A 17,881-nucleotide genomic window follows, 5' to 3' on the forward strand; every position below is an offset into this window, starting at 1 on the left:
AAAATCATTTAATAATTGAATAAACCCAATAGGGCTGTTCTGCCCCCAATAAGGGGTAATTATATCTTAGTTGGGATCAAGTACAGGTATTGTTTTATTATTACAGAGAAAAGGGAATCATTTAACCATTAAATAAACCCAATAGGGCTGTTCTGCCCCCAATAAGGGGTAATTATATCTTAGTTGGGATCAAGTACAGGTACTGTTTTATTATTACAGAGAAAAGGGAATCATTTAACCATGAAATAAACCCAATAAGGATTAATTATATCTTAGTTGGGATCAAGTACAGGTACTGTTTTATTATTACAGAGAAAAGGGGATCATTTAACCATTAAATAAACCCAATAGGGCTTTTCTGCCCCCAATAAGGGGTAATTATATCTTAGTTGGGATCAAGTACAGGTACTGTTTTATTATTACAGAGAAAAGGGAATCATTTAACCATGAAATAAACCCAATAGGGCTGTTCTGCCCCCAATAAGGATTAATTATATCTTAGTTGGGATCAAGTACAGGTACTGTTTTATTATTACAGAGAAAAGGGAATCATTTAACCATTAAATAAACCCAGTAGGATTGTTCTGCCCCCAATAAGGGGTAATTATATCTTAGTTGGGATCAAGTACAGGTACTGTTTTATTATTACAGAGAAAAGGGAATCATTTAACCATGAAATAAACCCAATAGGGCTGTTCTGCCCCAATAAGGGGTAATTATATCTTAGTTGGGATCAAGTACAGGTACTGTTTTATTATTACAGAGAAAGGGGAATCATTTAACCATTAAATAAACCCAATAGGGCTGTTCTGCCCCAATAAGGGGTAATTATATCTTAGTTGGGATCAAGTACAGGTACTGTTTTATTATTACAGAGAAAGGGGAATCATTTAACCATTAAATAAACCCAATAGGGCTGTTCTGCCCCCAATAAGGGGTAATTATATCTTAGTTGGGATCAAGTACAAGGTTCTGGTTTATTATTACAGAGAAAAGGGAATCATTTAACCATTAAATAAACCCAATAGGGCTGTTCTGCCCCCAATAAGGGGTAATTATATCTTAGTTGGGATCAAGTACAGGTACTGTTTTATTATTACAGAGAAAAGGGAATCATTTAACCATTAAATAACCCAATAGGGCTGTTCTGCCCCCAATAAGGGGTAATTATATCTTAGTTGGGATCAAGTACAAGGTTCTGGTTTATTACTACAGAGAAAAAGGAAATCAATTTAAAAAATCGGAATAATTTGATTGAAATTGATTCTGCGGGAGATGGCCTTAATGTGATTGGGAGCATTCTGGATAACGGATCTCGTACCTGCACTCCCTGGTGAAATTGAAACAATATGCTCCAGTAATTATTTTTTTATAAAGAAGTGCCATGTTGTTGGTGGGTACAGGAATGCAAGCATGACTATTTCCTTCAGAAGTGAGGTACAGCTATGGGCAATACATTCACTCCACTACATAACAATGTATTAAAAGAACAGTAACACCAAAAAATGAAAGTGTTTTAAAGTAATTGATATATAATGTACTGCTGCCCTGTGCTGGTACAATTGGCTGTGCACTCACAGAAACGCTGCGCTCTATCAAAAGAAACACAGGGTTACATGTCTCCTTTTTTGTATACATGTTCTTAGGGTATCTAAGTATCTGACTCTGAGAATCTCTCTCAGAAAAATCCTTCATTCCCGGGGCCGGAGTCTGCACAGTTCTCGCCTCTCTCCTGCTCCCCCCTCCCATAAGAATTCATAAAACTCACTCCCCCCCTCCCTTAAGAATGCGTAAATGGCTAGAGCTGCAGCAGGAAGCTATGAAGACCAAGCTAAAATGGCAGCTGCTATCTTAAACAAACAGGAGGAGCTTCTAGGGCTCTTTACTCAGGTATGGTAAAGTTTTCTGCAGAATAAATATAGCGTTCTAGGTGGCACTAATGTGGTGAATCTAAAGGCAGTAAACACACACAGAACATTTAATAAATACTGCTAACCCCCAGAAAAATAATTGTGGTAAAAGCCTTATTTGTCAAATGTATTAATTCAGAAAAATGAAACAGTGGAGATTTCATTTCCACAATAGCTGCTTTAAAATATTTTCAAACCAAAGAAAACACAAAATCTGGTGTGGAATGGTCTGGAACAGTAAAAGACTACGAGCTTCCTTTTTAAATATGCAGAAAATTATGTTTTATTAAGCCAAAATTTTTTAAGTGGTGAATCTGTCCCATTACGGTTCACCGAAAAGATTTGTGAAAAATGTCACACGCACCATTCTTTTGTTGCATGCATCAATTTTGCTGGCACATGCCAAAACGGTGCAGACAACAATTTTTTTTTTGACGCACAGCATTTTTTTGCGTGCTTGACAAGTTTTTTGACTCGGGTGTCAATTTTTTGTAGCGCTCCAAATTTTCTCGCTTATTTCACAAAATAATCCGCCAATGGTGAAACGCACAAATTCGCCGCAAATCCATGCCTGACGAATTATTTCACCCATCACTACTCCTAGAAGCGGGTTTTCAAAGATAAAAACCAAGGGAATCCAGAGAAATTGTGCCCATTAAATAACATCGAACACTTTCACGCAGATTTATTACAATTTTAATTCAAGCATTCAAGAGTTTTTTTTTTACCAAATCTCAAAAAAACACAAATATCTCAAATGCGATCAGGTTTTCGAGATCTGCAGTTTTTAAACATGAGTTTAAGGCTGATGCCACACGTGGTGTTTTTACGCTGCATATTTTCAAATTCTCTCGGCGGCTGAAAAATGCACAATATCATCATCCATAGAAATAACTTGAAAAGACTCGAAGCAAACCACACAAAGCGTAAATAGGCTAGAAAACGCCTTACCACGGATTTTTCAAGCGTTTGCCGAAATATGCCGTTATTTGCACAGCAAGCTATTCCTATGTATACACAAAGGCAGCTGCCAGACCTAGCTGAAATACGCGGCGTTTTTTACTATTTCGCACTATTAGCACCATGGAAACTTGTGGACTTGTGGGGTGTTTTTAGGATGAGAAAATACACAGCGTAAAAAAAAAAAAGCAGATTTTGAAAACTCAGTTGTGTAAAACTGCAATAGACCCGCACACTAAAATGACATTCTACTCAGTTTCAGTCTTGAATTTTTCTTTTGAAAATACATCTCCGACTAACTATTACAGAAACTCGCCAGATTTTGGATGCCAATTTTTTTTTAATATTTTTTCTGTGTTTAATAAATCTCAGACATTCAGGTTCGGAAGACTCGAAGTCGAAAAATAATTGAAATAGCATTTAAGCTCAAATGACAGTAAAAATTCAAATGATAAATCTACCCAAAGGGGCTGATTTACTAACCCACGAACGGGTCGAAATGAGTCCGATTGCGTTTTTTTCGTAAAGATCTGTATTTTGCGATTTTTTCGTATTTTTTGCGATTTTTTCGGCGTCTTTACGAATTTTTCATTACCAATACGATTTTTGCGTAAAAACGCGAGTTTTTCATAGCCATTACGAAAGTTGCGTAAAATCTTGCGATTTTTCGTAGCGTTAAAACTTGCGCAAAAAAGTTGCGCTTTTTTCGTAGCGTTAAAACTTACGCGAAACTTCGCACCTTTTAAGTTTTAACGCTACGAAAAAGGCGCAACTTTTCGCGTAAGTTTTAACGCTACGGAAAAATCGCAAGATTTTACGCAACTTTCGTAAAGGCTACGAAAAACTCGCGTTTTTACGCAAAAATCGTATTGGTAACGAAAAATTCGTAAAGACGCCGAAAAAATCGCAAAACAAAAAAGTCGCAGAATGTTCGTTTTCAAGTCGGAACTTTTCCAATTCGGGTCTGATTCGTGGGTTAGTAAATCAGCCCCAAAGTGTTTAGCAAAATTGTCACATGTATCAAAGATGATAAAGTTTGGCATAATGTGTTCAACTGCATTCAACACCATTCTATGGGTTATTGGAGTTGTGAAGTAGTGCTGAACACACCTCTGAGGAGAAGAAAAGTCATTTTGGCATTTTACTGCCAATAGATTCGCCACATCAGTGCCACCTAGAACGCTATATAACATACCATACCTGAGTAATGAGCCCTAGAAGCTATCTCTGTTTGTTTAAGACAGCAGCTGCCATTTTAGCTTGGTCTTCATAGCTTCCTGCTGCAGCTCTAGCCGTTATAGCTCAGATTACACATTCCTAAGGGTGGAGGGAGTGAGTTTTCTGAATTCTTATAGGAGGGGGGAGCAGGAGAGATTTGTGCAGATTTTGGCTCCGGGAATGAAGGATGTTTCTGAGAGAGGAAGTCAGACACCCTAAGAACATGTTTACAAAAAAGGAGACAAGAAATCCTGTGTTTCTTTTGATAGAGGACTCTGTAAGTACTTATGCCTGTATTTACATAGACTTTTTTGATAAAGCTTACTTAGTTTTTACCTTTCCTTTTAATTCATTCTTGGGAACAAATAATAAGCATTTATAAACCAGCCCCTCAGTGACAGAAAGAACTCAATAGAGAGAGTATGCATAAAATAAAAAGTTAAAAAGTATTTTATTTCCTTAATATTATAATAATACAATCTACAGATAATATACAATATATATCAAAAGCTATATTTAGTGTAAGTACAAACTGGATTTCTTTCATTGGTTTAAAAATAAACCCCTCTTTTAATGCAATTTACATTTTATTAAATATTGCAAAACTGAATATAAAAAAAAAACTTTTTCCATAGGAGTATTGTTATTTCACAACTTTATGGAATCTAATATTCTTTATCGTTTTATACAAAATGGTGTCAAATTTAAATCTGATTTAAATTCTACCGTTATACAGAGACTGTTACACAGGAATCATTTTAAAAACGCTGGCAACTCGAAAATAAATATCAAACATACAAAAAAAAAAAGTTACATCTCGATGTTTATACTTTAGAATTCTTTCCGTTCTTTCAATCATGCTTTACTGTAACCCATATACAGGGTGTCCATCTATTTATGAGCCTAAATGGTTCTTAAAGGAACAGTAACACCAAAAAATGAGAGTGTATAAAAGTAACTAAAATATAATGTGCTGCTGCCCTGCACTGGTAAAAGTTGTGTGTTTACTTCAGAAAGTCTACTATAATTTATATAAATAAGCTGCTATGTAGCCATGGAGGCAGCCATTCAAAGGAGAAAAGGCACAGGCACATAGCAGATAACAGATAAAACACTATTGTATTCTACAGAACTTATCTGTTATCTGCTATGTAACCTGTGCCTTTTCTCCTTTTTTCCAGCTTGAATGGCTGCCCCCATGGCTACACAGCAGCTTATTATATAAATTATAGTAGTGTTACTGTAGCAAACATACTAGCTTTACCAGTGCAGGGCAACAGTGCATTTTTATTACTTTAAAGCTCTTTCATTTTTTGGTGTTACTGTTCCTTTAAGGTGGCCATACACGCTAAAATCTTCTTCTCCTGATATCCCCACCTACGGGGATTTTACGAATTAGAACAATGGGTATAGGTGTCCATGGTTCGGGCACCGCATCACCGAGCGGACGAAATCCCCGATTCGACTAATTTTTAAACCTGCCCAATCGAGATCTGACCAATTTCAGGCCAGATGTCGGTCGGGCAGGCCGTCGGTAATGCCCATACATGGGCCAATAAGCTGCCAAATCAGTCTAAGGCAGGGGTAGGGAACCTATGGCTCGGGAGCCAGATGTGGCTCTTTTGATGGCTGCATCTGGCTCACTGCCAAATCTTTAATAAAAAAAATAACGGGGAGCATGGCCTGAGCTCGGCAGATGTTCTCAGCCTTAGAACACGTCTTCCTCCGCATCGCCTCCGCATCGCATCCACATCCGGCATCCTTGGCACCCACCCTACCTTGCCCCTGTGCTCAGCGGATAGAAGACGTGTTCTAAGCCTTAGAACACATCTTCCATCCGCCAAGCGCAGGCCACGCCCTCCTCTGCATCGCATCCGGCATCCTTGGCACCCACCCTACCTTGCCCCGCAGCATCCGCGGCCAAACATATTGTATGGCTCTCACGGAATTACATTTTAAAATAGGTGGTGTTTATGGCTCTCTCAAAAAGGTTCCAGACCCCTGGTCTAAGGGACCAATATCAGCAGCTAGAGTCGGCCCGTGTTTGGCCACCTTTACTCTTAGGACAGCTGGAAAAAGAATAGGGTTGCCACCTCTGCTGGCTAAGGCGTCATGGGTGGCGGGGAAGAGGCGAGGCTGTGACATCGCAGGGCGGGAAGAGATGGGGATGTGATGTAGCGGGGCTATGACATGGAGATCAACGATTGGCCACATCACTGTTACCAAGTCCTGCCTGGTTTTCCTAATTAGGGAAACCAAGCAGGAGGTTTTGACCTGGGCAGCCCTTCTGAAAACCGGGCAGTCCGGATCAAAACCAGACAGGTGGCAACCCTAAAAGAGAATTTATGTTCTAGTGTTAAGCAACTTTTTTACTTTCAAAAAACGAACTTGAAAATTAAGAGAAATATAAGATAAAGCTTTTCACAAATACTTTGCTTCTACTTTATTTAGCAGATGTTTTTGCTAGGGATGCATCAAACCCACTTTTTGGGGGGTTGGCCGAACCCCGGAATCCATGTTAAGGCATTTGGCCAAATACTGAACCGAATCGGTGCATCCCTAGTTTTTGCGCTGTGTCCATTCTAATGTTCTGATTGGCTGCATGCTAATTTTCACCCTTCCTTCCAGTCTGGGTAAGTACACCCCGCTCTCTAATCAAATGCTTTTTTTGATTATGGAATACAACCGTTAAATAGCTCGAATATACTCACATTTATTCCTATTCAAGGTTTCTACCAAGTGATATTTTATATTTTAAACATATGAACACTACGAAAAGCTATAAGAGAACAATAACAATGACTATAATACAATCTATTATATACGAGTCAGAAGATGTGACTAAAAATGCCCTACAGTATTCTCTGTGCTTAACTGTAATTGGAATAAACCCCACGGTGGGAGGAGATTGGTTGGCTCAATGTTTCTGCTGCTCCAGGAAGTTCGTTCTTGGTTGTCCATCCTTAAAATGGGAATTAAGATGCCTAAAAAAGTCCTCGTGAGACCTCATTGCAGAGGGGAAGACGGCCTTACAGAACTCACACACGTCAGAGCTGTTCTGATCCCATTTTCTGGAACCTGGAGCTGAAAGGTCCTTCTCTTGATGCAGAACCGGCTTCCAAACAGCCTGCAAACAAAGGGGAGCCCATGGTCATTGCTTAAAGAGATACTCACACCTGGAATTCAACTTGTTTATAAATATATCATAACATTGTCTTTGCAGGCTATTTATAATTTGTATTTGAGTATTTGCCCAATGCTTTTACATTCCCTATCCGATCCCCTATGTTCCCCTATGAGGGGGCGGCCATATTGGTGCAGCAGGAGGCCGTTAGCATTAGAAGCTGTAACTGACAGGCTGAGAAGGGACAGTCAGGTTGGCAAAACAGTCAGGTTTAGGGACTTCCAGTAACAATTACTTACAAAATCAGCCCTATCAGTGAGAAACCATCAACATGACCTATAGGGAACTTTTTATGTACATTCATATTTTAAAATGTAATTTTTTTTAGTGTCGGTATCACTTTAAGAACATTATTAGCATGAGAACAACATCCACTTCTTATCAGGAAAATCTCTCCAATGGAAACTTGAGACACTATGGAAATATAAGCAAAAATAATCTCTCTTATAAAGTTCAATTACAAACTGACTTTAATGTAGTTATAAAAATATATATATATATAAAAAATAAATGTTATTTTATACAATTAAATAATTTATTTATTTTTTTTAATGTCTAGAAGCAAAAAAAACACATTAAAAATGTCAAAATGGAACCTGCTGAAGAAAGAAACAAAAGCCTCCAGTCTCTTTTTTCTTCTGTTTGTAGGTTTAGGTACTCATGGCTTATTTTTGAATGTAGGAGGGAGGGTATTTATTCTTGGTTAGATGAAAAAATGCTACTAGTACAGAGTTTATCTGGTACTCGCTGCACACCAACCAGTTCAAAAGGCAGTACAACTGGGAATTAGGTCTGTAATTTACTGAATTAAATACTAACTGCTAGATTGTTTTGTGCCACATCTTGGTCTACTGCAGTGATCCCCAACCAGTGGCTCAGGGGCAACATGTTGCTCCCCAACCCCTTGGATGTTGCTCTCAGTGCCCCCAAACCAGGGAGTTATTTTTGAATTCCTGACTTGGGGGCAAGTTTTGGTTGAATAAAAACAAGATTTACTCCCAAATAAAGCCCCTGTAAGCTGATAGTGTGCATAGAGGCTGCCTAATAGCCAATCTGAGCCCTTATTTGGCTCCTCCATGAACTTTTATGGTGCTTGTGTTGCCCTCCAAGTCTTTTTACATTTGCCTGTGGCTCACGAGTAAGAAAGGTTGGGGTCCCTGGTCTACAGAATTAAAAACAGTGCCCGAAAAGCCTTGGATGATAACACAGATGGAGCAGATTTATTAAATAGGTTGTTTATAAATCTATTAAAAGAATCAGAATTTTAGCGATGAGAAAGAATTTGAGTTTCTATTTTTTTCAACTCTACAAGGGGTATGAGAGATTTTAGAAACCACACGAAGCAGAGAAATTGTATATTTAAAAACATAATATGAAAAATGGTTATCTAGAAAAATACCTAACCCTAGGGTACCCTGTGCTGCCTAGGGACATAGCGAGAAATAATTGTAAAAAAAATCAACACAATCAAAGATTTAGTTTGCCCCCATTTCTAAAAGAAATCTCACCAGGCGTATGATGTGGGAGGGGCGTAAAGGGCTGGATTATGGAAGTGGATTCTGTAATTGCTGATATACACATGAAGGCAATGTAGTTATATTTTTATAGGCCTAATGGCGCAGTATTATAGTATCCTAACTACCTACCTACCATGAAAATAAAAACCATATGCATAGAACTCCTTGTATGAAATGAAGTAACTTTGTACATTCATGATTGTACACTGGGGAACACTTTTGTAGATCTTATAAAATGATACTTAAGTAATAAGACTAATTATTTTTTCAGTGATTTCATGCTACAATAAGGCCTCCATTTAGATGGAATAATCTTTACGACTGCTATAAGTTTTGAGCACTTTATCATATGTGCTAATACATAGTAAGTGCCATTTTGGATACTTTATAGTCTTGTTGGTGACCTCCCCTTTTATATATTGCCATATCTATCTGTCAAAGCAGTTATTACTTCATATTAACCCCTTAATATGTTATATGTGGTATGATGTGTGGGCTAGGGTAGGTGCCGCTAATAAATGTAGACAAGTAATGTGGAAAACATTTAAATGTATAATGTAAGTATTGTCTGCAAACTAGTAATTCTGATTTCTCCAGTTTCCTGCCATAGCCATATGCACCGATATTGCCAGTCAGTTTCACTGTATGTCCCCAGTGTTGAAGCATATAGGAGCCCCATAGCGGCACTGTCAGTTGGTCCCACTGAATTGCTGGAGAAATCCAATATAAAAAATACTCCAATAAAAATAATCAAATATAAAATACTTACACAGAAGGGATAGTTTCCTTCAGTTACCATTCTGAATTGCTCTATGGGGGTAACTGGTACACAAAGAGCCTTATCGGTGCCAAACAGGACAATACCCAACTGTGTGTGGCCCAACTGGATAACGCAAACTTGGCCCCATTACAGCTGAATTATAAAGCCATACGGAACAACCAAAGGGCAGTTGGTTTTATGGGAGGAGACGTACATATATCCAATGGCTGATCATTACTGCACACAGATTTATACTGTTTATTCCCCAAAGCATAATATATCTTTTCACCAAGACACTCTAATGACGAGGGAAAGTAGCGTATGACAGCCTTTCAGGCTCGTTCGGTATCCTTGGAATCGTTTACAAGTAAATAAACCATACTGCTCGGAGGAACGTTATAAATAGAAATGTTTAGAAACACAACTCACTTTCGTTGAAGGGTAGGGACAGAAACATACAGGCCATATGGAATCTCTTGAGCGTATCTCGGGATGTCCATGTGAGCATGTCAGTCTCAGGATTACAGTAGAGTTGTGTACAGATGCCGTTTTAAATGTTTTTAGGAAATGTAAGAAAGCATATTGCGCCTGGGGGGGGGGAGGGAATAATTTGGCAGCACGTAGATGTGATGAATATGTGTTGAAACATTCCATGAATCACCATTATCTGCCATAATGATACGTCGTGTCAGAAACAATTGTGTTTTCAACTGTCAGGAAAATGTCTGTTTTACCTGACCTTTCTCTTTACGGACCATGCTTTTCTCCCCACTAATGCCGGCTGTACCGTCTCTGCATTGTGTCTTCTTCCTACCAACTGGGACGGTTGTATAATGAAGGCTAGCATGTTAATAAACAAAATTCAATTTCCTCATTGCCGCCCAAGTCCTAGCTCTTTAATCCATGTTGTATTGACTTCAATAAATGATGTAATATTTACACAAAACTAACTCTAGCAAAAAAATTTCCCCGTTGTTGTGATATTGTGTATACAGGATATCAGCAACGTCCAAACGAGATAACTCAGCCCCCTTAATTACTCGCAATAACGTCTATAAATGATGGGGATGTACAAAGTCGGGCATTCTAGTCAGCACAGATCTAGAACTCATAGCATTCCTCTCCATGGGAGTTTTATTTCTGCAACAGCTGGAACACCAAATGTTCCATATTCCAGCTCATTAAAACAATGAACATCTCTTCTAAAAATGGTTACGTGTGCTCACACTGTACATACGGTCTTCCCATTTCCATCTTATTCAACCAGAAATATTATAAATGAGATACAACAGGTATAACGGAATAAATCAGATGTTCTTTCCCAAAATGACAAGGAAAAATGCTACATCTATAGCTTGGTTACATCAGAAAAGCAAATAACTACTACCCTTTATCCCATGCTCACCCAGTCCCAGAATATCTTATTTTACTTATAGCAATAGCTAGTTATTATAAACCTTTATTTTTCTGTTAATCCAATAAGTAATTCCAATCTGTGGCACTGATCATCGCCAAGTTGGGGTGCAAAACAGTGGGTTGGGGGGCACTCTTGATGGCAATTCCCATTGCTTATAGAGTTATTCCTATCACTAGTGTAAGGTGACCATTACAGTGTCTTTACACATCTAGAAGACTGTTATAATGGGTCATTGTCCAATGTGGATTTGACCCCCAAGAAGTCAGATACCTACTGCCTTAGGTGGAAGAGAAGGCATCTTACTGGGAATGCACTGTCCGCACAAAAAAAAGCCAGTGCACCCCCGCCCTGGGTAAAATAAGATACAAGATACATCAGGATAGGGTATGGCCCATTTCTTGCAGCAGGGACTTACTCATAGGCTTTTAGGCTTGAAGAAAAGATCTGGTGATAATTAGTTTCACCAAAAGTCATTTGGAATAATGTAATAAAAGATGCCCAGGTCTAGGAACCTGTAGCAACCAATTAGATTTTTGCTTTCAAACAGTTGTCCAGTAATTGCTATCTGTGCATTAGTTGCTATGGGTTACTAGACTGTTATCAGACAGTGCACCTTTATTTCATTCCCCTGTAATGATCAGGGACACTTCTAAGACACAGAGCTACTAGTAGCAGTTTCTTGTTGTGGCTACTAAAATAGACAAGGCTGATGATTTACTGATAACTGTCTATACGTGTGTTTTAGCAGAGGCAATTCGCAGTATTGTCTATGGCTGGGTATTTTCTGGAGTTTAGTAGCCATGAAAAAGTAGCTGCTACTAGTAGCTCAGTGTGTCTTCACCCTAAGAAATGCAACCAGAAGGGTGTTAAGTTGAAATGCAACCGGTTTGCAATCAGACCTGCCCAGCAATAATAACCTTGGACCAAATATGCTTAGAGTGAAAAATCAGACCATAATTACGCAATTTTAAACCCTTGTTTGGTTACTCTCCATTTCTAGATCTTTCAGTTCTTTGTATTAGCACATTTTTTATAATCTTGCTGGAAAAACTCCTTCCACATCTGATCCTGAATCTCACTAACCAAAGTCATTTCAAGATCTCCCCCTTCACCCTGGTGCGAAAGTCAATTATCTAACCTTCTGCCCTGTGCCTTTTGACAGCTCAACACCAATTCGCTTGAATTTTTTAAGCTGCCTACTTTCCCATCAACTTGTAATCACACACCAGCTGTTTCTCATGCTCTGGTATGGAAAGAAAATAGACAATACAGGCTGCCATCTACCGAAATCTCAGCACACAAGCAGAAACAAAACAAAACCCGCAAGCGTAAGAACAGAATACAGGACCAAGGACCCACACCTGCTCGTAGAGCCTGACATTTTTTTCCCCAGTCGTTGACCAACCACTAGATATTCCCACCTGTTCAACAACCTGGGGTTATTAAATCATCATTTGTTAGGAACAAAAGTAAAAGCCATGGAGCTGTCAAATATGGTTTGGGCCATAGTTACATAGTTAACTAAGGTTTAAAAAAAAAAATTCAAGTCAATAGTCCATCCCTTCCAAATTACCCCCAGGGCAATACAGATTTAACAATCTCCTTACATATACTGTATACATATACTAAACTAACTGTAGATCTTGAGAGCACCACAGCCATGGATATAATGCTTGTCCAAGAAATCACCCAAGCCTCTCAAAGACATTAACAGAATCTGCCATCACAACCTCACCAGACTCTCATTGCCCTCACCACTGCCCTCTTTTGTGACTACAAGTGGAAATTCTGTTCCTCAAGGCTAAATCGAGGGGGGGATCCTCTGGTCCTTTTCTATGTGAAAAATAATCCCCCACTATCTGTCCATAATGTATAGAGTAATCATGTCCGCTTGCAAGCACTTCTACAGAGACAACCCCAACCATGATAGTCTTTCCTCATAATTTAATTGTTCCATTCTTTTACCAGTTGGAGAACCTAAGCTTTCTGTTGTCAAAACCTGTACAATACAAAGAATCTAGAACTTATCCCACTGATAGAACAGTTTACTGCCCTGTACAAAGTATGGAGCTGTCTTCATACAATATAAATCAAATTTGGGCCACCACATACTGTAAGTGTGTGGAATTATTAACATAGCCTATCAACACACTTTAGACACTACTTTAGGCATAACATTACTACTTAATTGTAACATTACAATATGGTTGGAGGAAAGTGCTTACTTCATGCCAATGGGTATTTGAATACATTTGATTCCTTACATTTTACCATTTGTTTTTATGGATAATGTTCTTCGTATTTATATGTTTAGGACAACCGCCCCAAAACATATACAAATGTCATAATGGACATTTTTTTTAAAAAAAAAAGTTATTTTGAGTAACAACAGAAACAAACTTCAAGGGGACCGGTCACCCTAAGAAATAATTCTAAGTCCTTCTCTATAGTAAGCAAAATGAACTTAACTTATACTTTATAAATGATTTTAATCTTGTTTCCTTGAGTCTTGGAATTTACACTCACAGTAAGCAGGCAGGTGCCATTTTGTGGACACTGATATCAAGGAACGTTTTGTATAACCCCAAAATCTTTTGTATGCCCCCTCTAGGAAGTGCTAAATTCATTGTTACTCAAGATAATGCTACATGGTGATGCCCAGCCAGACATGCAGGGAGCAAGAGTGCCACTAAACCTTTGGATAAATGGAGCGTAGGTCATTTTCTTCTATAAAACATTTACCTGTTGTGGCCCTCTGACTATCATTCCTGTTGTTTCTGCTGATTCAGGAGCATCCAAGATATCAGGACTATAGAAAGTGTTTGTGTATTTCCTCACTGGGCTGTTGACAGCCTGAAGAAGGTCACTGTCCTCGGAGGTTTGCAAATTGCTGCCTCGGTAGTTATTCCCCAAATCGGGATGTTTTATATTTTCCAGGTTGCAAGGGACTCCTGCTAAACAGCGAGTATCTGTTGTGTTCGGCTGCGTTGTACTAAGAACCGGGGCCTGAGTGTGTAACTGACTAGGAAGTTGAGTTAAAACAGGACACAGAATGGGTATCTTTTCAGGGGCGCTTTGTAAGAATTCAGAGTCATCGTCATTTGGTGGGAATTTGACACTTAAGTCTGAGAGGGATTCTACTAAAATGCTCTCGTCGTCTCCTCCCAGTCCACGTGGGGTCATAGATCCAAAAGGCGATTTATCGCTTTTGACATTGATGGCCATGTCCTGTTCTTCCTCGTGGGGCTCATCTGTGCACTGAATAGGCATGGAACACTGTAGAGGAATATCTGCAGAGAAAGCAGAATAATGACGACATTTGTTTCTTTTTTTATTTGATGTAAAAACAAAAAACTGAAGATCTGATTGGTTGTTATAGTCTGATAGGTGACTAAATGTGCCCATACACGGGCCCATTCTAGCTGCCGACATTGGTCCCTTAGACCGATTCGGCAGCTAATTGGGTCGTGCATGGGCACTACCGACGGGCCTGCCCGACCAATATCTGGCCTGAAATCACCCAGATATCGACCGTACAGGTTAAAAAATCTAGTCGGATCGGAGATTCGGTCCCTGAACCTACTTTGCCTATACCCGTCATTATAATTCGATCGGATTGGAGATGCGGTCCCTGAACCGACTTTGCCTATACCCGTCATTATAATTTGATCGTTTGGCCCTGGATTCTCCCGATATCGCCCACCCGTAGGTGGGGGATATCGGGAGAAGATCTGCTCGCTTGGCGACATCACCAAGCGAGCGGATCTGAAGGTGTATGGGGACCTTTAGCCAAAGTTATGGACAGGGCTGGCCTACACCAACTAAAGCCACATTCTGTACCCTGTGCCAGTTTTTCTTAAATTTCCAATAATAAATAAGCAGTGAATGGGCAGTTAAGAGGTCCAACATTTATAGATAATGTCAATTTACTTGGCAAGAGTTTTAGAGTGAGAAAAGAAGTTCCGATTACCGGGGGAATTCTCCTTCTTCGACAGAAGCGTATTGAGCTGTAGGCTTTGTTTTCTCGTTAGCCTGCAAATCTGACTGAATTCCTCTTTCATTTCTGAGAAAATGTGTTCCATTCCTTGCCTGCAAGAAAAACAATTACGAAAAAAAAAAAAAAGAAGAATGAATCTACAGTAAAACAATTTTTTATTTGTGTATTTAGTAAATGTTTTAGAAAAATATAATTTACCAAGAGCATACACAAACAGAAAGAGATGAAGAGAGAAGAGCAGAAAATTCAGCGAAATTATTGTATATGGCTTCAAAATGTCTTGCTGGGATTTTTAATGTAATAATATTGTTTGGAACAGTTTATCCTTTTGAGACTCAAATAAAATGTAACAGTAGTCACCTGCCCTCAGCCTGCATCCCCCCAATCCCACAATTCCCTGCACACATGATGCCAATAAGGAAAGGAACATCCCAGTGCAATGCATTGTGAGTTATGCAGTTCCTGCATGCTGTCTGTAAGTTGTGGAGACGTTGTTACCAGTTGCAACATCAGTGTTTTAGTCCCTCCTCCCCTGCCAGGATTTCTAATGATGCAGAAAGAGAAGAACTGTTTTGCAATTGGATTTCAGCATATAAAAATGGAATTTATTCATACTTTCTGAAGGAACAGATTACATTTATTGGTATATATGGGTTTCTGTGTTGTGTGGGGCTCTTTAACAAATTTTGGTATTGAAGCCGGAGTATCCCTTTAAGCTGGCCATACACACAACAATCGACTTGTTTGACCTGTGGATCTGTGGATAATTTAACATCACCCCCCACTGGGTTTGAACATTAAGGGCAGGGGTACACGGAGCAACTGCAGGCCATCGCCACAATGCGTATGCTGTCCCACTGGCGATTTACATTCTAGCCTGTGGGATGACACTGCGGGGCGACTAATCTCCCCGTGTACCACTGCCCTAAGCTTTCAGACCAAGAATTACAGGGAGTGCATATGCAGAGCAGCCACTCAATGGACTTCACCTTATTAACACCATTCATTGCCTGTATGTTCTTTGGCCAAGAGCAAAGGTTTTTTTTTGCAAAACAGCAGTTCCAGTTAGGTTTGCTTACTATTTTAGTAAAACTCAAATGAGTCTAATGCAGAAGGGAAACAAATAATGAGCAGTTTCCTTTCCACTAGAGGTGAAAAGATAGGAGGTTGGTGTGTAGTAGTGGAGGATGAAGAGGAGGAGGCAAGAGAATGATAGCGGTTGCTAAGCAGGGTACCAAAGCACAAATACATTGTATGCTTCACCATAAATGAGTGCGTTATTGTGCACTAAACTTGGAGGAGGGCTGTGCTGGAGGAACCCCGGTGGTCAGTTGGCACTGCTACTGCTAGGCCCTGTCTTGGGGGAAGCAGAAAAGCAGCTTGTGCTACAGTATGTGACTATACATAAAAAATGTGTTCAATATAGTTAGTTAGGCAAAAATGTAATCTATAAAGGCTGGAGTAGGCAGATTTCTAACATAATAGCCAGAACACTACTCCTCCTTTACAGCTCTCTAAGCTGTTAGCAGTCAGTAACCAATCAGTGACCTGGGGGGGAGGGCATATGGGACTTAACTGCTCAGTTAGTTTGCCTTTGAATCTGACCTGCATGCTTACAAACTAACTGAATAGTTATGTCCCATGTGGCCCCCGCCCCCTAGTCACTGACTAAGAGGTTAGAGAGCTGAAAGCAGGAAGTAGTGTTCTGGCTATTATGTTAGACATCTGCCCACTCCAGCCCTTATAGATTACATTTTTTTTGCCTAACTATATTATAAATATTTTTAATTTTGCGCAGTCTATTTTACCCAGTATCATTTTTATACTGAACTGTTCCTTTAAAACCACAAGAAACTTTCTCTCCTTTAGACTCTCCTGACTTGTTCCTTGTCTATTTAATGCAACTTTAATACCTTCCCCCACTCTTCTTGCGCAATTATTGCTTCTCAGATCTGCCAGTTGTGATACGTTAAACCACTTGCTTTTACTCTGAAGGGGCCACTCTTTGCCTGCAACATTGTTCCTTCTTCACCTTGGCGCCATGAAACGATAAGCGAGCACCTAGGCGGCTAACACCATCTACCCACTGCGAGCAGAAGCTGTTAAATACGTGCGCGCGTTACGCAGGGTAACTGATCCAAACAAATATTAATACATTTTGAATTTTTAATATCACAGATAATTAGTAATAGATTGTGCTAATGATATTTATATCCAGTGATTATATAGCCATGCGGGGTGGTGTGCTGCACATTAGTGGATATTAATTACTGCTGACATGATTGTTAATAATTGCACACAACTCCAAATACCAGATCCGAAGGAAAGTGCGGGCAAATGGTGCAATGTGTTAATAAACTCTTGCACGAGCCCCGGACTGCAAACACCAGCTAACACTATAGTCCATGCTAATGACGGCTGGTGCCAGAAATGCTAATTAGATCTTATGAAAATACATATCGTAATGCTAACGGAAAGGTTAGACGCGCAGGGGAAGGGATGGAGACCGAAGTGCAGAGGCGAGTTCATCATTTCGTCAACACTCTCATTCCACGTGCCGTGATGTGCGACATTTAGATCAGATGTATTTTGATTCGCACTGCAGCAAATCACATGAACCCCACTTATCATCCTTTAGCTTTCACCAAAGTGCTTCATTGAAATTAGTGCAGTAATTTGTGTAAAAGACCACTACCCCTAGGATAACCATTAGCTTAAAGGAAAAGTCAACCCAAAATATAATTTTTTGCCTAATTAAAGAAAACTTAATTCTGAGCAACTTTGCATTATACATTCATTACACATTTGCAATGGTTTTTGAGTTATCTGTATATATAATTGCTATTAAGCAGTGTTTGCCAGTCCTTTTCTGTTCTCTGCCTGGTGACTGACAGACCTGACTTGCTGGAGGAGACCAA

General features: G+C 39.4%; 1 protein-coding gene across 2 annotated transcripts in view; it reads right to left on the reverse strand.

Moving 5' to 3' along the window:
* Window positions 1-6,578: 6,578 nt before the first annotated feature.
* tank (TRAF family member associated NFKB activator) overlaps window positions 6,579-17,881 on the reverse strand; it is a 47,369-nt gene continuing 36,066 nt past the window's right edge. For both annotated transcript variants that reach the window (XM_004917697.4, XM_002933261.5), the window contains exons 8-10: window positions 14,937-15,055; window positions 13,709-14,256; window positions 6,579-7,215 (exon numbers count right to left, since the gene is read on the reverse strand). In XM_004917697.4, coding sequence (XP_004917754.2) covers window positions 7,006-7,215; window positions 13,709-14,256; window positions 14,937-15,055 — 877 coding nt within the window. In that variant the 3' untranslated portion in view covers window positions 6,579-7,005. The remainder of the gene's footprint in view (window positions 7,216-13,708; window positions 14,257-14,936; window positions 15,056-17,881) is intronic.

Source organism: Xenopus tropicalis, chromosome 9 (genome assembly GCF_000004195.4).
Source record: "Xenopus tropicalis strain Nigerian chromosome 9, UCB_Xtro_10.0, whole genome shotgun sequence".
Lineage (NCBI taxonomy): Eukaryota > Metazoa > Chordata > Amphibia > Anura > Pipidae > Xenopus > Xenopus tropicalis.